This window comes from Mobula birostris, chromosome 30 (assembly GCF_030028105.1).
Source record: "Mobula birostris isolate sMobBir1 chromosome 30, sMobBir1.hap1, whole genome shotgun sequence".
Lineage (NCBI taxonomy): Eukaryota > Metazoa > Chordata > Chondrichthyes > Myliobatiformes > Myliobatidae > Mobula > Mobula birostris.
This window is the reverse complement of record NC_092399.1, coordinates 32841822-32865081: the sequence shown is the minus strand read 5'-3', so window position 1 is coordinate 32865081 and position 23260 is coordinate 32841822. Positions and strand designations below refer to the sequence as shown.

Here is a 23260-nt window from a genome sequence, read left to right as displayed (position 1 = left end):
AATAACAGTAACACATAGTAAAAGCAGGAATGATATGATAAATACACAGTCTACATAAAGTAGAAATACTTTTCCACAATCATTACTGAACTGCTCTCTGTAACGAAAATCTCACGCAAGCGCTGTCGGCAGAAAATCTCACGCAAGCGCTGTTGGCAAAAACACGGTGCAAGCGCTCTCCAGTAACCTTTAAACTATGAAGCTGCCAGATCATACCAAATAACACGTAAAAATACACAGCCTATATAAATTAGAAATAATGTATGTACAGTGTAGTATCACTTACGGGAATTGGGACAGCGCAGAGCACACTGATGATGGTGTGTTAGACTGAGTCGTCGCAGGCTGGGGTGGTGCAGTGACCCCCCCCCCCCCACTCACCAGGCTGCTGAGCGATACACTGCCGTGAAGAACGCAGGGGTCCAGCGGTAGCCGGGAGGCACACAGCACATCTTTAAGAAAAAAGCTGAAACAAACATGCTAATTAATTAGGTGCCGCCCGTAATTGTCGGCCCATATCAGTGCCGATTTCCGATTGCGTCGTCCCTGATCTGGGCCGACAATTACGTGTCGGGCGGCACCTAATTAATTAGCATGTTTATTTCGGCTTTTTTCTTGAAGTTGTGCTGTGTGCCTCCCGGCTACCTTTGCATTCTCCGTGAATCGGTACAGTATCTGTCCGTGGCCTGGGTGTTGGGGTGGTGGGACACTGGGGTGTCACCTCGTTCGCCTGTTTCCATTAGAGCAGGCAGCTCATCTTCTCCTATGACTGCCCGCCTCGATGTCGAAGGTCGAGGTTCGTCGTCTGCTGTGGCTGATGTGGAAGGCCTGCTTGACTGCTGAGCCTCACGCATTTTTCTATCACACAGTTCTTTAATAAGGACTCAAACCATCCTGCAAATATCCCCTAAACCGACGTACCCTTTCAAAATTAAAGTCATACTTTATCATTACTCATTCGGTTTCGATTGTTATCCTTTTTTCTTCCAATTGCATCAGCTCTTCATCTGTCAGTTCTTGGTGTTGGGATGCCAAAACCTCTTCAACGTCATGTTCGTCAGCTTCCACAAGCCAAAGTCACTTTGTCCTTGCTCCGTTCACCACGATCGAAACGCTTAATTATCAGACATCCCACCCTGCAAAAACTCACTTCAGGGAGGTAGCACCATCAATTTGCGGGAGACTTCCGGGAGAGGTGTGATGTCTGCATAGAGTAGCTCCTTAGCAGCTGGCCAGCTAGTTTAAATAACGTTAGCTATGCTAATAAACGAATGACACCTGTTAAACTCACCTCAACATAACTTTTACAGTCTTAACCCACCATGGGCAATAGAAAAGTCACTGTTGCAAACAGTGCAGTGAGCAACACTGTCATTATATTGAGCCCTATTACGCAGGGGTACACTTTAGGGTAGTCTGGGGTGACGTATGTTTTATATTTTCTTTTTTTGGAACACTCTGCTACCCTGACTTTTTTTGGAACTCTCTTGCTCTCTCTCTCTCTATCGCACGCGCACTCTCTTGCTCTTTCTCGCGCATTCTCTCACGCTCGCTCTCAAAAAAAATCAATTTCCGGGACGTATATAATTTGCAGGCATCAGGGAGCCACTATTAATATGCGGGAGACTCCCGGGAGTTCCGGGAGAGGGGGGAATGTCTGAATTTCTCTAGTTTTACCGGAAGTGTAACACCCTTACGAGCTCTTTCAGGCTTTTCCAATACCATAGAACTCATCTTGCAAACGCCTGCTCACAGGCACATGTTAAAGCAATGCCGGCGAGGATCCGGGGGAGAGTGGCTGCTCGGGGCGCGCTGCCTTTTATCGTGCGCTGAATTTTTTTTCGTAGCAGTGAAAACACCTTCTGAAAGCGAAAATAGGGTACTAATGTAGGTCTTTCGTAACAGTGAGGTTTTGTAAAGCGAACATTTGAAAAGCGGGGGACACCTATAATTCAGAAACTCTTGATCTCCTGGGATTTTCATGTACTAGTTTGTAGAATTGATAGAGAAGCAAAAAAAAATCTAGTGAGCAGCAGTTATGTGGGTGAAAATGTCCTGTTGATGAGGGAGGTTAGAGGAGAATGGCCGGTTCAAGCTGACAAGAAAGCGACAGTAAACACGAGGAACTCTGCAGAAGCGACAGTAACTCAAATAACCACACATTACTACAGTGGTGAGCAAAAGAGCACCTCTGAATGCACAGCACATCAAACCTTGAACTGATTGGGCTACAGCGGCAGAAGACCATGGACAAGAACACATCCTCCCATACCTAATAAAGTGGCCACTGAGTGTAACTTCAGAGGCTTTATAACTTCATTATTATATTACCTTTCTAATGCCCATACATTTTCTTCAGGAAGATGACATAGAATACCAGGAAAAGGAAAAGAACTGGAGATGGTCCCCCAGTCGTCTAATGAGTACAAGTAATTAGCAGAGCCCTAGCATGTCTGCAATGAGAGACTGGATACTGGAGCCTCTAAGCTGTTTGGTGACACAAATAGCAGACAGACACACAGTACTCAGTCATGTGGACTTGATGCCAAAAGGAAGTGAAACTCAGTTCAATGCGAAGTTACTTACCTGGGATTAGAATAATCAGCAGGAAAATGCAACATAACTTTTTTTTGGTTTTCTAAATTAAAATAGTAGATTAAATTAACTAAGTGAGAAACAACACCACTAATACAGCATTAAGTTAATAATTTAAGACAAGATTAACTAGTTAATGAATAAATCTTGAAATAATAGATTAGTTAAAAGGTTTGACCAATTAAATATTTAAGATGAGGTTAGGAGAGTCTGTGGTAAAATAGCATGCTCCTGAGAAAGCTTGTTCATTTTCAGCAGACATCTAATTAAGAGGAAACATTATATAGGAGGCCACTTAAGGGGGAACAGGCTAAAAGCAAACAAAAATATCACAACAGAGCAAGGGCCATCGATACCGTTTTCTGCAATGCTGAGCAGGAGTACCAGTCTCGACCTGAAATGTTGAAAACCTCTTTGCCTCCACAGATGCTGCCTGCTGGGTTCTCCAGCAGTTTTTTTTTCCACTCCAGATTACAGCAACAGAAGCCAGGATGAAGTTGAAGCTGAAGTTTATTGTGATGCAACCGTATACATGTATACAGCTAAACGAAACAATGTTCCTCAGGGACCAAAATGCAAAACACTACATATATTACATACACCATATAAAATAATATTAACAGATAAAATGTATTCTGTAGATATACAACTTGACATAAAGTGCATATATTCAAGGTTCAAGGTTCAAGATTCAAAAAACTTTATTTTCATTCTAACCGTACATCAGCTCTGCAGAGCAGAATGAGACAGTGTTTCCCAGGAGCAGTGCAATCATAACATAACAAACGCAACACTAAATAATAAACATAACAATAAATAGTAAAACACAACAGCCACATGTCATTTAAAATCAAGTTATAAGTGTCCAGTGCAAGTTAAAAGTGTCCAAAGCAGAGCCAGGTGGAGCAGCTATTTAGCAGTCTGACTGCCTGTGGGAGGAAGCTGTTTAGTAGCCTTGTGGTTTTAGTTTTGATGCTCCTGTAACGTTTGCCTGATGGCAGAAGAACAAACAGTTCATGGAGAGGGTGTGAGGGGTCTTTAATGATGTACCATGTCTTCTGGAGGCACGGTACATCATTAAAATACACTGGTGTGTATTTAACTATATATATGACATATAGTTAAATACACACCAGTATTCCTGCTGCCGGTGCTGTCATAAATAATGAGTATTGGGCACTGAGAATACACGTCTATACTTCCTTGAAAGTGGCGTCCCAGGTAGACAGAGTCATAAAAAGAGCTTCGACACGTTGGCCTTCATAAATCAAATCCTGATGTTATGTTTAAGTTTTATAAGACATTGGTGAGGCCTAATTTGTAGTATTGTGTAGTTCTGATCACCTACCCACAGGAAAGATATTAATAAGTTTAAAAGAATGCAGAAAACATCTAGAAGGATGTTGCTGGGATTTGAGTACCTCGTCGTCATGGCTATCCCTCCAGGTCGAGGATGATGGTCTTCGTTCCGTTGATCTATGTGGCCCACAGAGCGAAAACGCCTGTGCGTGTATTTGTTTAACGTGTTCTTGATGTTGCACTCCAAGAAGCACACGATACTTCACAAATCAACCAACTGATTCCAATGGCATGGAAACCACGGCAATTGGAGCTGATGGATTTGTTGCAGCCTTCATCCGCCTTCACAGCCGTTGAGTACAAAGTAACTTCGTCTGCCTGTTCCACGTTGAGGTCTTGGTTGGATTGTTCTTTGTCAGGGACCTCACCCTCGACCTTACCGCCATGGGTGACCCCACCAGGAGATTAGCTCTAGACGGCATTGCTCTCGGGATCACAGGACCACACAAGCTTCTCCGCCACGACAAGGTGACAATCCACGGAGAAGATTTGAATACCTGAGTTATAGGGAAAGGTTGAATAAGTCAGTACTTTATTCCCTGGAACATTGGAGAATGAGGAGAGATTTGATCGAGGTATAAAATTATGAGGGGTGTTGATAGGGTAAATGCAAGCAGGCTTTTTCCACTAAGGTTGGATGAAACTATGTCTAGAGGTCATGGGTTAAGGGTTAAAGGTGAAATACCTAAGGGGAGCCTAAGGGGAAACTTCACTTATTGCAAGTGTGCAAAGATCTGCCAGTGTAGTGGTGGATGAGGGTTTGATTTCAACATTGAAGAGAAATTTGGTATGTACATGGATGGAAGGGATATGGAGGGTTGTGGTCTATGATCTAAGTGTGGGTTGATGGGACTAGGCAGAATTTTAGTTCAGCACAGACGAGACCCTGAAGGACTCTATGACTCAAAACAATGAGTATTTTTAAAAGTGAGAAAGAAAGCTGGAAACTACACACTTGTTAGCTTGATATTGGTAATTGGGAAAATGTTATGTGTTATGTATTAAAAGATTTTACCTGCAAGGGAGAAAGCATCTGGAGAATGTCCGGGCCCAGTGCTGCTGGACTCCTGGTCTGGCGCACATGGGCGTTTTAGACCAGTGTTAGACCTGATGTTGGGTTGTTCCAGACCTGGATAAGAGTGTTACTACAGGTGCTTGCACAGTCGTGTGGGGTCTCTGAGCCTGCCCTTGAATCTGTTTGTGGGGTGATGGTCAGGGTGATGCAAAAATAGGTGGCGGGGCAGGTAATGTTGCAGAAGCAGGGAGTCTGCAGAAGGACAGAGACAGATGAGGAGAATGGGTAAAGGAGTGGCAGATGGAATACAGAGTAGGGAACCATCCTCCAGAAGGACCATAACCTTGTCGTCGTTTGGAGGCTTGCGTTGCTCATTGACCCGGAGAGGTATGCTGGCTGAAGTGCTTTGGCTCTTGGTAGTTTCTCTCATGTCAAATATGTCAAAAGGTGGAGCCTGACTGGGGGGGAGGGAGGTGCACTGGTCTTCCAGGTTTGGGGGTTCAGCTCTGGGCTAATAACCGTGACTGGTCAAACAAAACTGTTACAGAAGCAGTAAAGAAGAATCCTTCTGCATCAGTGTGTGACGGTATTCCTGAGTCTCCACCCAGGATTTGCATGGCTGACACTAGTGAAAACCAAAGGGAAGGCACTGTCATGACGATGGAAGCCCTGAACACTGCTAAGGAGTGGAGGACCTTCATTGCTGCCCTAAACACCAGCAAGCAGTAAGTAAGTAAGGAAATGTATGCCCTGAAATTTGGTAGAAGGAATAGTAGACTATTTTCTAAATGGGGAGCAAATTCAGAAATCAAAGGTGCAAAGGGAATTGGGAATCCTTGTGCAGGATTCCCTAAAGGTTAACTTGCAGGTTGAGTCAGTCGTAAGGAAGGCAAATGCAACGTTAGCATTCTTTTTGAGAGGACTAGATTGTGAAAGCAAAGGTGTAATGCTGAGGCTTTATAAAACATCAGTCAAACTGTACTTGGAGTTGTTCTGGGATAATAAATTAGCCATGATCATAAAGCAGACCCAATGGGCTGATTAGCCTCATTCTGCAACTATGCCCTACGGCTTGGTGCTGAGAGGATTTCAACTTCAATGGTAGATCTTGTGATGGAAGTGTGTAGCCAGCAAAGGGGGCTGTTCTGGGTCTTCTACCTGAGGCTAGGGATGGAAGGGTCCAGGTCTGAGGCTGGTATTGGCACTGAGGGTAGAGAAGGCAGAACCATAGCCTAGGGGAAAGGCTCCAAAGCCAGTACGTAGGCAGCAGGGTACCCAAGAACAGTGCTTTCAGAAAGACACCCACAAATCAGAATCAGGATTATTATCACTGACATACATTCCGCAGCCACTTTATTAGGCAGTCATAGTCATACTTTATTGATCCCGGGGGAAATTGGTTTTCGTTACAGTTGCACCATAAATAATAAATAGTAATAGAACCATAAATAAATAGTAATATGTAAATTATGTCAGTAAATTATGAAATAAGTCCAGGAGCAGCCTATTGCCTCAGGGTGTCTGACCCTCCAAGGGAGGAGTTGTAAAGTTTGATGGCCACAGGCAGGAATGACTTCCTATGACGCTCTGTGTTGCATCTCGGTGAAATGAGTCTCTGGCTGAATGTACTCCTGTGCCCACCCAGTACATTACGTAGTGGATGGGAGACATTGACCAAGATGGCATGCAACTTAGACAGCATCCTCTTTTCAGACACCACCGTCAGAGAGTCCAGTTCCATCCCCACAACATCACTGGCTTTACGAATGAGTTTGTTGATTCTGTTGGTGTCTGCTACCCTCAGCCTGCTGCCCCAGCACACAACAGCAAACATGATAGCACTGGCCACCACAGACTCGTAGAACATCCTCAGCATCGTCCGGCAGATGTTAAAGGACCTCAGTCTCCTCAGGAAATAGAGATGGCTCTGTCCCTTCTTGTAGACAGCCTCAGTGTTCTTTGACCAGTCCAGTTTATTGTCAATTCATATCCCCAGGTATTTGTAATCATCCAACATGTCCACACTGACCCCCTGGAAGAAAACAGGGGTCACCGGTACCTTAGCTCTCCTCAGGTCTACCATCAGCTCCTTAGTCTTTTTCACATTAAGCTGCAGATAATTCTGCTCACACCATGTGACAAAGTTTCCTACCGTAGCCCTGTACTCAGCCTCAGCTCCCTTGCTGATGCATCCAACTATGGCAGAGTCATCAGAAAACTTCTGAAGATGACAAGACTCTGTGCAGTAGTTAGAGTCCGACGTGTAAATGGTGAAGAGAAAGGGAGACAAGAGGCACCTCCTATATCTAATGAAGTGACCATTGGGTGCACATTTGATTATGTGTCTCCGATGGTAGCAATGAGAAGGGGGCATGTCCTGCGTAGTGGGGGTCCTTAATGATGGATGCTACCTTTTTGAGGCATCTCCTTTTGAAGATGTCCTCGGTGCTGGGGAGGCTAGCGCCCACGATAGAGCTGGCTGAGTTTGCAACTCCCTGCAGCTCATGAGCCTGTGCTGGAGGAGGAAGGTCTGAGCCTAGTGCTGGGGAGAAAGGGGTTCAGGGCCAGGTGCTGGGTAAGAGGTGTTGCAGCTGCAGTACTGCTGTGCACTGTGATATAGGCCTGGCACTATGTGTGACTTGTCTGTATGGGGGTTGGGAGTGTTGCCCACCGCTGGGGGTGGTGCAGTGCTGAGGAGACAAAGCCAAATGATGCTGTGATCCCCGACACATAGTGCTGGGCGCAGCATTTGGAGGAGAGCCCAAGGGCATTGTTGTCAAGTGGGGCCACCTATTAGTCCCGGAGCTGACAGTGGGCACTAGGGCCCAGTGGCTTGTGGTTGCCAGGGTCTGGCTCTGAGAGGATCGTCAGAGAGGATCAGTGGTGTGAAGTTTATCTTCCACCCCGTGCCATGTCTGTTTTGAGGTTACACGGGGCCAATGCTGTGGAGATCTGGGCTCTGACTGAGGGAGGGGCGGTGGAGCAGACCAGGTTGAGGGTGGTGATGGTGCCAATGTCCATTCGGTTAGGGGAGAGGCAGGACCTGAAGCTGCTGTGGACAGGGGTTTGGGGCCTGGTTGGGCTGGAATTCAGGACCTCTGCAGGTGCGGTTGGTGGTCTGGGTGCAGACTCCTGTGGTTGGGAATATGGGTCGGTGTATGGACCTCTGCCAGTGTGGAGTGATGGAGGGGGGTATGGATAGTTAAGGATGCCACCCGCCCTGGTCCACGAAACCCTGAGACCCGACCCAGGAAATCTTCTCTTCAATAGGAGTACAGTGAGACCCTCTCTCACTGTTCCCCCTCTGTGGTCTGAACTGCTCTCCAACTTTTCACCCAGGTGCTGACCCAGACTCGCACCTATCAGCCTCCCAGCTTGTACTGCTTTTCCTTGTCCCACCATCTTCCCCCCCTTCCTTTCCAGTTCTGATGAAACGTTGGCATCACCTTCTGGTTTTGGGGTGGGGTGCGAGGCACTGCAGGGGATCGAAATAAGCTGCAGGAGTTTGTAAACTCAGTCAGCCCCATCATGGACACTAGTCTCACCAGCATCCTGGAGCCATGCCTCAAAAAGGCGGCATCCATCATTAAAGGACCCCCCCCCCCCCATCACCCAGGACTTGCCCTCTTCTCATTGCTAGCATCAGGAAGGAGGGACAGGAGGCTGAAGGCACACACTCAACTTCATCCCCTCTGCGATGCGATTCCTAAATGGATATTGAACCCATGGACACTGCCTCACCACTTTCTCTCCCTCTTTTTCCACTACTAATTGTTTTAACTTTAAAATGCATATACATATTTACTGTATTTCACAGTTTTTAAAAATTATGTATTGCAATGCAGTGCTGTGGCAGACCAACAAATTTCACGACGTATGCCAGTGATATTAAAACTCACTCTGATTCTCGATAAAAGCTGCCCGACCTCCCGACTTTCCCAGCATTTTGTTTCCCCAGCTCTGTGATCAGCGGATCAGCGCCCCCATTGGTTCCGTGAACACATCAATCATTTCCCTTCTCCGCCCAGCCGGACTCCGATTGGCGAAGCCGGGTTGGAGGGGGCGGGCTCGCCGATCGGGGACCATGGAACGGGAAGAGAAGTGGCCGACGCTCGATGTCTCCTACAAGGTAGGCCGCTCCCGGGCTTTCATCAGCTGCCGCCGCCGGTATCCGAAGGTGGAGAAACTGCTGGAGTGTTAGTCCTCTGGGACCGGGCCCGGCTCCGGCTCCGTGTCAGCTCATAGGATGTGAGCGGAACCGCCGCCCCCCTCAGCCCGTCCCGGGAGCTGGGAGCACGAAACAGCGGGTGGACTGCTTCTGGTAAAGGAAAGCAGGCAGGCAGGAGAGAGTCAGAGACTGTGCTGGAAACACTCGCCGGGTCAGGCAGCAGGGGAAGGGTAAATGCTTCAGCAGTCCGAAAACTTTACCTCTTTATTGATGCTGTATTATTTCCAGCATTTGCATTTGTGTAATCGTGCAGCGATTAAAAGACGCATCACTTATCAAAGCTATGAACACCAGAAACTGCAGAGTTGTGTGTATTGCTCAACATATGAGGGAAATTACCCCCCCCCCCCCCGGACTCTGTCTACATTACACACCGTCTCGGTAAAAGAGCCCGCATTATCAAAGACCCTGCCCAACCAGGGCAGTCTGCCTTCGCCCTTTTCTCGGCAGGCACCCTGAAAAGCACATCTCCCCAAGTTTATGGTTAGCTTCTGTTACTTATCAGACCCCGGACAGACCCCTTATGCAATAACGTGGTCTGGTGATCTTGCCACATACCTGGTTCTGATCTTGCTCTTTTCTGCCTACCTGCACTGCATTTTCTCTATTCTGCATTGTTATTGTTTTACCTTTTTCTCTATTCTGCATTGTTATTGTTTTACCTTGTTCTTTATTGCATCGTGTCATGATTCGATTTGCGTGAGTAGTACGCAGGACAAGTTTTGGCCTCATCGCTCAGGTTGGAGGCTTGTTTCCTCTGAATAGCCCTCAATCTGGTGGTGTGAACACCAAATTCTCTAACTTCTGAAAATTTCTACCCTCTTATTTTCATTCCCCATTCTGAGTTAATCTTCTCTTCACTTGCCCTCCAATGCCCTTCCTCCTTCCCTTTCTTCCATGGTCCACTGCCCTCTCCTATTTCAGAATATCACCCGCATGTGTCATGAAATTTGTTGGCTTTGTGGCAGCAGTACAATGCAATATCTAATGATAGAGAAGAAGGTGGAATTACATTAAAAATATTAAAAACGTTAAATAAATCATTCAAAAATGGAAATAAAAAAGTAGCGAGGTAGTTCAATGTCCATTCACAAACCAGACGGCAGAGGGGAAGAAGCTGTTCCCGAATTGCTAAATGTCTGCCTTCGGGCTTCTGTACCTCCTCCCTGATGAGAACAAGGAGAACAGGGCATGTCTTGAGTGTCGGGGATCCTTAATGATGAACACTGCCTTTTTGAGGCATCACTCCTTGAAGATGCCTTCTTCGAGGAATCTGTTTAATGCCTTCTTCAGTCCTTCACCTTTTATCCCCTCCCAGCTTCTTACTTTATCCCTTCTGCCTCATCCATCCACCCACTCACATATCATCTATCACCTGTTGCCATGTTCTTCTTCCTCTCTTCCCTCCCCCCCCCCCCCAACTTATTCTGGCTTTTGCCCAGTCTTTCCCAGTCCTGATTAAGGGTCAAGTCCAGAATTGTTGATGTTTTATTCCTCTCCATTGATACTGCCTGACTTGCTGATTTCTTCCAGCATTTTTTATGTATAAGAGGTCATAAATTTTTATTATTTTTACTGCATAATTGTGTTGGTATAACAAATGCATTTGTTTGCCTTACTGTGTTTGACAGTCCTGTGTAGTAATTATGTTTGCTTTGTTTGGAAATAAGATATGTCAAATGATTTAATTTAACATATATGTGTTAAATTAAATAAGTAATGAAAAACATTGGAATTAAAAGTAGGAGTGAAAAGTGCTGAGGTAGTGTTCATGGGTCGAGTGTCCATTCAGAAATCGGGTGGCAGAGGGGAAGAAGCTGTTACTGAATCATTGAGTGTGTGCCTTCAGCTTTCTGTCCCCCATTTCTGGCGGTGGCAATGAAAAGTGGGCATGTTCTAGATGGTGAGGGTCCTTAATGATGGATGCTGCCTTTTCGAGGCATTGCTCCCCGAAGATGTCTTGGACACTACAGAAGCTGGTGCCCATGATGGAGATGACTAACCTTACAACTCTGCAGCTTATTTTGATTCTGTACAGTAGCCCCCTTCCCCACACCGGACGGTGATGCAACCTATCAGAATGTTCTGTGTTGAAATTTGCAAGTGTTTGAGGTGACGTACCAAATCTATTCAAACTCCCAATGAAATACAGCCGCTGCCTGGCCTTCTTTATAGCAGCATCGATCTGTTGATTAGAAGTATTGACAAGGAACATGAAATTGCTTACCTTCTCCAGTTATGAAAATAGTTATTGAAAAATATATAACTGGTTCATGAGTTGAAACCCTGACCTGGGACGAGGCTATTTTTGATGGAACTTGCAAATGGCTGGCACAATAGCATAGTAGTTAGCACAGTCACTTTACAGGCACCAAGTGTAAGATCATGGTTCAGTTCTGCCACCATTGTCTGTAAAGAGTTTGTACTTTCTCCCCATGACTGCGTGGGTTTCCTCCAGGTCCTCCAGTTTTCTCCCACAGTCCAAAGACGTACGGCATACGGGTTAGTGTTAGTGAGTGGTAGGCATGAAAGTGTGGGCTGCCCAGCATAATTGTTGATTTGATTAGATGCAAGCAACATGTTTCACTGTATGTTTCAATCTATGTGACAAATAAAGCTAATCTTTATCTTTCTTTACTCTTTTGATTTGGGTAGGCTGTTTGCAGATAAAGGGAGGTCTAGCAAGTGCAAGTCTTTTGAGTGTGAGATAGGGAGAATTCAGGGCCAACCTGTTCTTCTAAGAGCAACACACACGAAATGCTGGAGGAACTCAGCAGGCCAGGTAGTATCTATGGAAAAGAGTAAATAGTCGACGTTTTGGGCTGAAACCCTTCATCAAGACTGGAAAGGAAGGGGAGAAGTCAGAGTAAGATGGTGGGGGTAGGGGAGGAAGAAGCACAATGTTAGAGGTGATAGGTGAAACTGGGAAAGGGTGAGGAGGCGAAGTAAAGAGCTGGGAAGTTGATTGGTGAAAGAGATAAAGGGCTGACGAAGAGAAAATCTGATAGTAGAGGCCAGAAGACCATGGAAGAAAGGGAAGGGGAGGAGCACCAGTCCTGACGAAGGGTCTCAGCCCGAAATGTTGACTGTTTACTCATTTCTATAGATACTGCCTGGCCTGCTGAGTTCCTCCAGCATTGTGTGTGTGTGTGTTGCTTTGGATATCCAGCACCAGCAGATTTTCTCGTGTGTGTGTTCTTGCAGGAGTCAAGAGGAAGCCTGCCAGAATGTGGGTGCCTTGGTTGACAAGGGATACTGTGGTTCTGGGCAAAAAAAAAGGAGGCATATGTTAGGCAGCTGGGATCAAGTGAATCCCTTGAGTATAAAGGATGTAGGAGTACATTTAAGAGGGAAATCAGGAGGGCAAAAAGACAACATAAGATACTTTGACAGATAATGGAAACGAAAGTTCTAACGTGTATATTATGAGCAAAGGGATAACATGGGAGAGAATAGGGTCCCTGAAGGATCAGTATGGTCATCTGTATATGGTGCCAGAGGAGATGAGTGATGTCTTAAATAAATATTGTCATGCAAGCTAGGGAATTCAGAAAAGAGGATGTGATGCCTTGAAACATACCTGCATTACAAAATACGAGGTGCTGGTGGACCTAAAGTGCATTAAGGTGGATAAATCCCAGGGACTGATCAAGTGCATCCCTGGACTCTATGGGAAACCAGGGAAGCAATTGCTGGGACTTGGCAGAGTAATTTGTATCATCGTTCGTTGTAAGTGAAGTTCTAATGTTGTGTCTTTATGAAGGGTTGCAGTGTGGTAGCTGTTACCTTCAAGGACTTTTGACCTAATCCCATAGGTTTGGAACATTACATCTCATGGAATTGAAACTGGCTTGATGAAAGGCAAATGGATAGTTGTTTTTCCAGTCTGGAGTCTTGTGTGTCATCTCTATTATCAATTTGCATGGGAATGTGGTTGGCCTGGCTAGTACATCTGCACATGGAATCAAAATTGATGGTAGAATGGACAGTGAAGAAGGTTATCTAAGATTACAACAGGATCCAGATCAAGTGGGAAAGTGAGCCAAGAAACAGCAGGTGGAATTTAACCAGAACAAATACAAGGTGTTGCATTTTGGGAAGCTGTATTAGGTCCAGACTTTCACAGTGCCCTAGAGAGCATAGAACAGAGGGACCTAGGGGTACAAGCACATAGATCCCTGAAAGGGACAACACGGGTAGGTGAGATGGTGAAGAAGTGTTTGATGCACTTGCCATCATCATTCCGGGCACTGAGTTCAAGAGATGGGATGCAGAGTTGAAGCTATACAAGAAATTGGTGAGACCACACCCGAGTACCATGTGCAGTTCTGGTGATGTTGTTAGGCTGGAGGCTGGATAGGCTCGAACTTTTCTCTCCCAGCAGGTAGGATACTGAGGTGGCCTTGCAAAGGTTTATGAAGTTATGAACAGATGTGAAGTGGATTATCATCGATTTTCCCAAGTAGGAGAATCTAAAATTAGAGGGTATAGGTTTAATATGAGAGGGGAAGGATTTAAAGGGCACCTCCGGGGCAACATTTCCACATGGAGGGTGATGAGTATGTAGAACAAGCTGCCAGAGGATGTTGGTCAGACCACATTTGGAGTATTGGTATTAGAGTTGGTAAGACATTGGTCAGACCACATTTGGAGTATTAGTATTGGAGTTGGTAAGACATTGGTCAGACCACACTTGGAGTATTGGTATTAGAGTTGGTAAGACACTGGTCAGACCACATTTGGAGTATTGGTATTAGAGTTGGTAAGACATTGGTCAGACCACATTTGGAGTATTGGTATTAGAGTTGATAAGACATTGGTCAGACCACATTTGGAGTATTGGAGTTGGTCAGACCACATTTGGTGTATTGGTATTGGTAAGACGTTGGTCAGACCACATTTGAAGTATTGGATTTGGTCAGACCACATTTGGAGTATTGGAGTTGGTCAGACCACATTTGGAGTATTGGTATTGGAGTTGGTAAGGCCACATTTGGAGTATTGTGAGCAGTTTTGGGCCCCACATCTAAGGATGCCCTGGCATTGAATAGGCTCCAGAGGAGGTTCACGCGAATAATCCCAGGAATGAAAGGCTTAATCTGTGAGGAGTTAATGGCTCTGGGTCAGTACTGACTGGACTTTAGAAGAATGACGAGGGGATCTCATTGAGACCTATCAAATGTTGAAAGGCCTAGATAGAGTAGACTTGAAGAGAATGTTTCCTATAGTGGGAGAGCCTAGGACCAGAATGATCTGTAGAGCCTAATTCTGCTCTTTTGTCTTATGGTGGAGGTGGGTACATTTAAAAACATTTAGACAGGTACATGGAGGGAAATGGGCCAAATGTAGGCAAATGTGACTAGCTCAAATAGGCAAATTGGTCAGCATGGACAAGGTGGGCCCTTCCCATTCTGTATAAACTCTGACTCTATCAGCCATAGTGTAACAAAGTAGGGTTTTCAGAGCACATTGTAATAGGACCAGGCTGTAAATATTTGAAATTCACACCAACTGAAGAGATGATTCCTTTGGGGAAGGAACAAGCTGCAGACAGCTGATCCTCAGGAGGCCGTTCGAATCAGTGACAGTAACATTGGGAATTTTATAAATTACGCATACATGGTTGTTGTCGGTTACCGGGAATAATAACCGTGGATAACTATATAAGGACACAAGGAAATAGGAGCAGGTGAAGGCCTGCTCTACCGTTCAATCTGCTGCAGGCCTCAGTTCATTTTCTCAAGTAACTAATCATTCAAAAATCTATCTACCTCTTCCAATACCCCACTGATGTATTGTCCACAATCCTTTGGGATAGAGAATTTTATAGATTCAGCATCTTTTTTCAGAAGAAGAATTTCTGCACCTTAGTTTTAAATGACCGGCCTCTAGTTTTATAACCATGCCTTCTTTGTTGAGACTTTCCCACTAGAAAAACATCTCGCCATCTACCTTGTCGTTCCTCCAGAAGCTCTTACATGTTTTAACGAAATCGCTCCACATCTTTCCAAACTCCTAAGAGTCTAAGAATTCAGGTCCCATTTCTTTAGCTGCTCATGGCAGAACAATCCTCTTATCCTAGAAATTACATAATGAATCTCTCTGAACTGACTGCAGTACCAGTATGTCTGTTCATAAGTACGATAACCAGAATTATGCATAGTACTCCAAGTGTGGCCTCACAAATGTTCTGTATAACGCTTCTGTAATTTAATGTCGGTGTGATAGTTGCCTTCCAAACTACCTGCCAAACATGAGCAATATTTTGTGATTCCTCTTACAGAGGTGCATCAGCTCGCACTTCCCCATGTTAAATTCCATTTATTATGTTTTAGCCCACTCACTCAACTTTGCAGAGTCCAAATATAAACTGTTTATGGAATTTTACCATGCTGTGGTCAGAACCTACTAACTATGAGATCTTTATAGTGACACAGTAGCATAGCCGTTAGTGTAATACTCATTGTACTGCACTCGCTGAGGTGGAACATCAACTAGACAATCAGCTAAACTCAATGCGGAAATGACATGCGACTCAGGGTATAGTGTCTGAGCTCCTTGGATTTATTGCATGACAAAACGAATAAGCAGCGAAAAAGCAATGCTTCTGCTGTGGAAACAACAGGATGGCTTTCGAAAGAAACTTCTTTCATTCCTAACAAAACTCAGCAAACACTCACCACTTCCTGGCTGCACAGGAAGTGACCTAATACAAAACTGAAACGGCTCATTAAAATAAAAGCTGAATGTGCTTAACATCAATCCATTGCCTGAGAAGCAGAACAGTTATTATTGCGGCACCATCTGTCTGGAAGGAGTTTGTACGTTCTCCTCTTGACCATGCGGGTTTCCTCTGGGTGATTCGGATTCCTCTCACATTCCAAAGATGTAAGTTGTGGACATGTTATGTTTGTGTCAGAGGTGTGACAACATTTGTGGGTGGCCCAGCACGATCCTTGTTGATTTAATTTGTTGTAAATGCTGCATTTCATTGTGTTTCAATGTACATGTGACAAATAAAGCTAATCTTTAAAATCTTTATCTTTAGGTAATTAATCCTTTCTCATCACACAGGACCAAAACTGCAAACCCAGTTCCCAGATAGATTCTGCTCTAAGATATGGTCCCTGACACACTCAACACATTTCCCTTCCATAATACTCTTGCCAGTTTGATCTGTCCATTCAGTATGCAGATTAAACTTGCCCACGACAACTGCAGTTCCCTTCTTACATGCTTTTGATAGTTCTCCATTTATACTCTGTCCTGTTAAGAGGCTGCACTTTAAGACTTCCCAGCCGTGCGTTCTGCTATTCCCCTCTGCCATCCAATTCCTAAATGGACGTTGAAGCTTTGCACACTACCTCACTATTTTAATACAGTATTTCTGTTTTTGCACGTTTTTAAAAATCTGTTCAATATACATAATTGATTTACTTGTTTATTATTATGTTTTATTTTATTTATTATTATTTTTTCTCTCACTGCTGGATTATATATTGCATTGAACTGCTGCTGCTAACTTAACAAATTTCATGTCAAATGCCGGTGATAATAAACCTGATTCTGATTATTCCCATCCAAACTGGTTCAAGGTAAATTTATTATCAAGGTACATATATGTCACCATCTGCAACCCTGAGATTCATTTTCTTGATAAATCCATAGAATAATAACCAAATCAGAATTTAGGTCAGAGCCAAAACCAACTTGGGCATTCAACCAATGAACAAAAGACAACAAATGTGTAAATACAAAAAGAAAGAAATGATGATAATAAATAAATATTGATCAAAATAAATTGGATCAAAAGAAGCCACAGAAAATTGTAAAATTAGCCAACTCCATCTTGGGTGCTAACCTCTAAGGTATCCAAGAGATTATCATAGAGCGGTGCTTCAGAGAGCTGGTGTCCATCATTAAGGACCCCACCACCCAGGCCATGCCCTCATCTCACTGTTACCATCAGGTAGGAGATACAGAAGCCTGAAGGCGCACACTCAGTGATTCAGGAACAGCTTCTTCCCCACTGCCATCCGATTTCTAAATGGACATTGAACCTATGAATAATATCTCATACTTCTTTATTTCTGTTGTTGCACTATTTTTAATTTAGCTATTTAATATATATTTATATACACACAACTTATTGCAATTGATTTACTTATTTTTCTATATTATCATATATTGCATTGGACTACTGCCACTAAGTTAACAAACTCATGACATAAGCCAGCGATATTAAACCTGATTCTGATAGTGATACTGAAACCATGAGATGAAGAGTCCTTGAAAGTGAGTCCTTGGGTTGTGGGAACATTTCAGTGATGGGGGAAGTAAAGTTTTCCCCTTTGGTTCAAGAGCAAAGAACTGTTCCTGAACCAGGTGATGTGAGTCCTGAGGCTCCTGTAGCTTCTTGCTGATGGCAACTGCGAGAAGAGAACATGTCCTGTGTGGTGGGGTTCCCTGGTGACGGTTGGCTGTCTTCCTGCAACAGTGTTTCCTTGCTAGCCGTTGCATTTTTACCACTGCTCAGCATTGCCCTTGGTTAACAATGCTACTCCATCTCCTTTCCCTTTTCACCTCTTTTGGAAACTGGAATATTGACTTCCCAATCCTATGTCTGTAATAGCTGTAAGATCAAACTCATTTGTTACCACTTGTGCCATCACCTCATCTTTCTTGTTAAAAATGCAGTTTGCATTCATATAAGGTCACAAGTGTTCAACTTTTATAGTTTTTATTTCTTGCCCACATACTTGTACCTTTTTTTCTCTTCCTGTTACACACTGGTTGTCCATCACTTTGCAGTTTGTCAGGATATTGGCCCCAGCGCTCTTCAGGTGAAGTCTGTCCCACCAAAACAACTCTTCTCACTTCTGTTATTTGTGTGTCATGAATCAAAATCCCATTTCCTCATATCAACCACTGAGCCATGAGATTACTTCTCTAATCTTACTTAGCCTCTGCTGGGGAAGGGTCAGAGGTCTCAGCGGAAGGTTGGAGTAGATTAGGTTATGGGGAAAGATGGAGAAAGTTACAGGGGTACTTGGAGGGACATTTTGAGGGCAATATATTGGAAAGTTCTCAGATGAGAGAGCTGAAGCTGAGGGGCAGATGGAGAGCAAGTAATCTCATTGGAGATGTTGGATGGGTAGATTGAGATTTTCGGGAACGTTGCTGGGTTGCAAGGCAGCTGCACACTGGATGGTGTGGATGGCATACTTGATGTGTGAAGTGAAGGTGGTAGGTGTTCACGGCGAAAGTTTGTGAGCAAAGTCATGGAGTGTGTCGAGCAAGAGTCAGCGAGCTGGTTTGTACAATAAGAAATGGTGGAGTGAGAGTGGTTGGTTTGAAAGATTGAAAGATTTTAAAGATTAGCTTACTAAACTTAAATTAACTCACAACTTTCCAACTCTAACCAATCATCTTTTGGAATGTGGGAGGAAACCAGAGCACCTGGAGGAAACCCACTTGATCATGAGAAGAATGTACAATCTCCCTATAGACAGCACTGGGGTACTGAACCCCAATCCTACAACTGGCATTGTAAAACTTGAAGCTAATGGCTATGCTACCACTTCTAAATATTGTGCTTTATGTTGCACTGGTTTTCTCTTGCTATTTGTTACATGAGGATTGTTTTATTAACAGGAGAATCTTATTGGAACTCTACTCGCCATCTTTGGAAACCTGATCATCAGCATCTCTCTGAACGTACAGGTGAGCTTCGGACTGGCGGGAGGAAGGAAGTTTGGGCTTTAATGAGTGTCTTATCCTGAAATGAGAAGCGAGAGTAAAACTAAATGACATTGAAGTTCAAGGGAGCAATATTTGTGGTCGCTGCCGTGATCATTTTTTCCTGAAAATTTGAATTTAATTTAATTTGAATTTATGTAAATTTTACCTCCACCCCATAGCATGAGGGAGTAAAGATGTTTGTGTTATGACTCCATCACAATGTAGACACATGAATTTATAAGTCCAATGGCTTGTAGAAGAAAGCTGTCCTGTAGCCTGTTGGTCCTGGCTTTCATGCTGCGGTACCGTTAGCCAGATGGAAGCAGCTGAAACAGTTTATGGTTGGGGTGACTGGTGTCCCGAATGATCTTCCGGGCCTTCTTTCTGCACCTGCTGCTGTAAATGTCCTCAATAGAGGGAAGTTCACATCCATAGATGCGTTGGGCTGTCCGTACCACTCTCTGCAGTGCCCAGTGATCAAGGTTGGTGCAGTTCCTGTACCAGGCGATGATACAGCCAGTCAGGATGCTCTCAATGGTGCCCCTGTAGAAGGTCTTAAGGATTTGGGGACTCATGCTGAACTTCTTCAGACGCCTGAGGTGAAAGAGACGCTGTTGTGCTTTTTTTGCCACACAGCCAGTGTGTACAGTCCAGGTGGGAACTTTGGTGATGTGTTTACCGAGGAACTTGAAACTACTCACCCTCTGAGCTGCAGTCCCCTTGATGTTGATCGGGACGAGCCTGTCTCTGTTCCTTCTGTAATCCATGATCAGCTCTTTTGTTTTTTGGACATTGAGGGAGAGGTTGTTATTTTGGCACTTGTGTGTTAGGGTGGTAACCCCTGGTCTGTAGGCTGTCTCGTCATCGCTAGAAATAAGGCCAATCAGTGCAAATTTGATCAGCAGATTGGAGCTGTGTGTGGCAGGACAGTCATGGGTGTAAAGAGAGTACAGGAGGGGACTCAGGACACAATCCTGAGGGGGGCACCTGTGTTGAGGGTCACTGGTGAGGGAGCCCATCCTTACCACCTGGTACGGTTTGGTGTTTGCCGTTAATTGACCAAACAAGGAGCATGCGCATCACGTGCAACCAAACGTGTAACATGTTACATCCAGTTGGAGCAATTATTTTATTTGGAGGAACGTTGAGAATGTTAATGCGAGCAAATGTGTCACATTCCCAAAAATTGCCACACAAATGTTTAGAATTACGAAGCAGTATGATGGTAATCAAGCTGAGTAACCCTTACCATAGAGTTAGTTATGGATGGAATCTAATGAATAACATTGCATTGTTTATATAAAGAATAAAATATAGCTTGGGTGGCGGGTGGAGATATGTCTATCGAAGGAGCTGTAAGGCACTCCTGCCCTCTGTTAGCCTGCAGATCACCCTTGGGCAAGGTGTAGCACCTGCTTGTTCCCCCGATCATGGTCGCGTGAGAGCAAGTGGCGGATGGTCATATGAGCAGCTGGTGCATATCACAAATCCTGGTTATGCGACCACTGACGCCAGGTAGACAGTCTCTGAAGAGTATTGATAATGGCTGGGGTCACCTGTCTTGTAAGGACACTGCCCCAGACGAAGGCAATGACAAACCGCTTCTGTAGAAAAATTTGCCAAGAACAGTCATGGGCATGGAAAGATCATAATTGCCCACGTCAGTATAACACAGCAGATAATGCTAATGATGATGAAATATAGCCTGTACCGAGAGAACTGCTATTAAACCAATGACCCTTTGCATTGCCTCCAAGTGAAATTTATTCCTCCTTAAACAAGGAGATTGAAACTTTACGTTGTCCTGTTACCCCAGGTGAAGTCTCAGCAAAGACCTGTTCAATGACAGAAAGCCTCCCTACTTTTGTACTCTATATCAATTGCAACTAAGGGGGGAAAAGAGAAAACTCGTCTTCTGAATTACTTGGGGTACCTGCAGGCTGATTCTGTGAATAGTGGAAGAGGATGCTGTAAAGCAGTATTTTATATTCTTTCCTCATTATTGACATTCTGCTTTTTCACTCCACAGCCAGAGTAAACAACCTCATATTTCCGAACATTGTCCTCCATCTGCAATCGTCCCAAAACTCCACCCTAAAACTACATGGCTTCAGAGCTGATCCCAAACACTACCTCAGTGGTTGCCTGGACTTTTGTTCCCGGTAATAAGACCATAAGACACTGGAGCGGAATTTGGCCATTTGGCCCATCAAGTCTGCTCTGCCTCTCCATTATGGCTGAGTTATTTCCCCTCTCAATCCCATTCTTCTCCCTTCTCCCCATAACCTTTGATGCCCTTACTAACCAATAACCCATTAAATTCAGTGACTTGGCTTTCACAGCCATCTGTTGCAATGAATTCCACAGGTTCACCATTCTTGGGTGGACTTAGATTATGTTTTAGTTATAATTCTCTAAATTTGTTGAGTATGCCCAAAGGAAATTAAATCTCAGGGTTGTATAAGGTGACATTATGTACTTTGATAATAAAATTTGCATTGAACTTAAGACCCACCACAAACCAAGATCTTGACACCAATCACGGGTATGCATGTACTGAACTCTCTGAGGCATTATTACTGACCATTGGAAACCTCTCATTGAGGTCCGAGACACTTACAAACCCGTAAGAACCAGGAACTGACTGTTCAGCCCCTCGTATCTGCAATGACATTCAATAAGACCATGGCTCTTGCTTTATCTCTGCTACTTGCCTGGTGCATGGCGCTGGTGCTCAAAAGGTCAGCTTTGTGGATAGATGAGATCTGTTACAGAGAAGTGTCAAGTAATATATCTTAGCAGAAACAGCGATAACGTGAATAATGATGTCTTTTAAAGCAAATAAAATGAGCTGCTGGAGGATTCAGCCTCAGATTTAGATTAAAATTTATACATCACGTGTACGTTGACCCGCAGCGAAATGTGTTGTTTATGTTAACAATCAGCACACCAACGGAAGTGCCGGGGGCAGCCCACAAGTGTCATCACACATTCCGCTGCCAACGTGGCCCACAGTGTTCAGCAGAACGACTCAAACAGTGACAACAGGATCAGAACAAAACAAGACAACAGCAACAAACCAGGCCCCTCCCCATCTCTCTCCCCCTCTCCCCAGGCCTCAGTCTTTGTCCCCAGGGTCCCAGACTTGCAACCTCAGTGGATCAGGCAGCATCTGTTGGGGAAAAGAAAACCAAATGGTTGACATTTTGATAAGAGATGCAGGGTCTTGTCTTGCATGTCAGCCATAGATGCTGAGTTCCTTCAGCAACTTCCTTTTTTGCTTCATATTTCATCATCGGCAGTCTTTTGTATCTATATGATGATTTTAAAGAATGCACTGAAACGGTAGTATCTTGGTGCGTAATGCATTAATAGTTGAAAATGGCCAAAGTGACCCAGCATCCCGAGGAGTTTGGCTTTGATCCTGGGAAATCTGAGATCTCAGTTGATCCCTTGGCAGACACTGGGTCACAACTATTCCCCCTTTTCTGTACTCGGTCTGCCTGGTCCTTGGTGGTGATAAAGGAACTACAAGAAACATCCTCTCCACATCCACTCTATCTGGGCCTTTCAATGAGATTCCCCTTTCATACTTCTAAACACCAGTGAATACAGATCCCGAGACATCAAACGCTCCTCAGACTGTACGTTAACCCTTTCATTCCCAGAAATACTCTTGTGAACCTCCTCTGGACCCCTCCAATGCCGTCACGTATTTTCTTAGATAAGGTGCTCAAAACTGCTCACAATACTTAAAGTGCATTCTGACCAATGCCTTGTAAAGCCTCAACATCACATCTTTGCTCTTATATTCTAGTCCTCTCAAAATGAATGCTAGCATTGCATTCTCCTTTCTTACCACCGACTCAACCTTCAAGTTAACTTTTAGGGAATCCTGCACAAGGACGCCCAAGTCCCTTTGCACCTCTGATATATGAAAATCTTTTTCCCCGTTTAGAAAATAGTCTATGCCTTTATTCCTTCTACCAAAGTGCATGACCATTCACTTCCCCGCATTTTTGCCCATTCTCTGTACAGTATTTGTCTAAGTCCTTTTCAGACCCTTTGCTTACACAACTCTACTTGCCCCTCCACGTATCTTCGTATCATCTGCAAACATGGGCACAAAACCATTAATTCCGTTATCCAAGTCATTGACATATAATGTGAAAAGAAGTGGTCCCAACACGGACTCCTGTGGAGCATCACTAGTAACCAGCAGCCAATCAGAAAAGACCCCCTTTATTCCCGCTCTTTGCCTCCTGCCAGTCAGCCAGTTTTCTATCTATGCTAGCATCTTTCCTATAATACCCTGGGCTCTT

General features: G+C 44.4%; 1 protein-coding gene across 1 annotated transcript in view; it reads left to right on the top strand.

Moving 5' to 3' along the window:
* The first annotated feature begins 9022 nt into the window (after positions 1 to 9022).
* nipal3 (NIPA like domain containing 3) overlaps positions 9023 to 23260 on the top strand; it is a 55535-nt gene continuing 41297 nt past the window's right edge. Inside the window, exons 1-2 of the mRNA XM_072246977.1 lie at positions 9023 to 9098; positions 18852 to 18920. Of these exons, the coding sequence (XP_072103078.1) occupies positions 9054 to 9098; positions 18852 to 18920 (114 nt within the window). The 5' untranslated portion in view covers positions 9023 to 9053. The remainder of the gene's footprint in view (positions 9099 to 18851; positions 18921 to 23260) is intronic.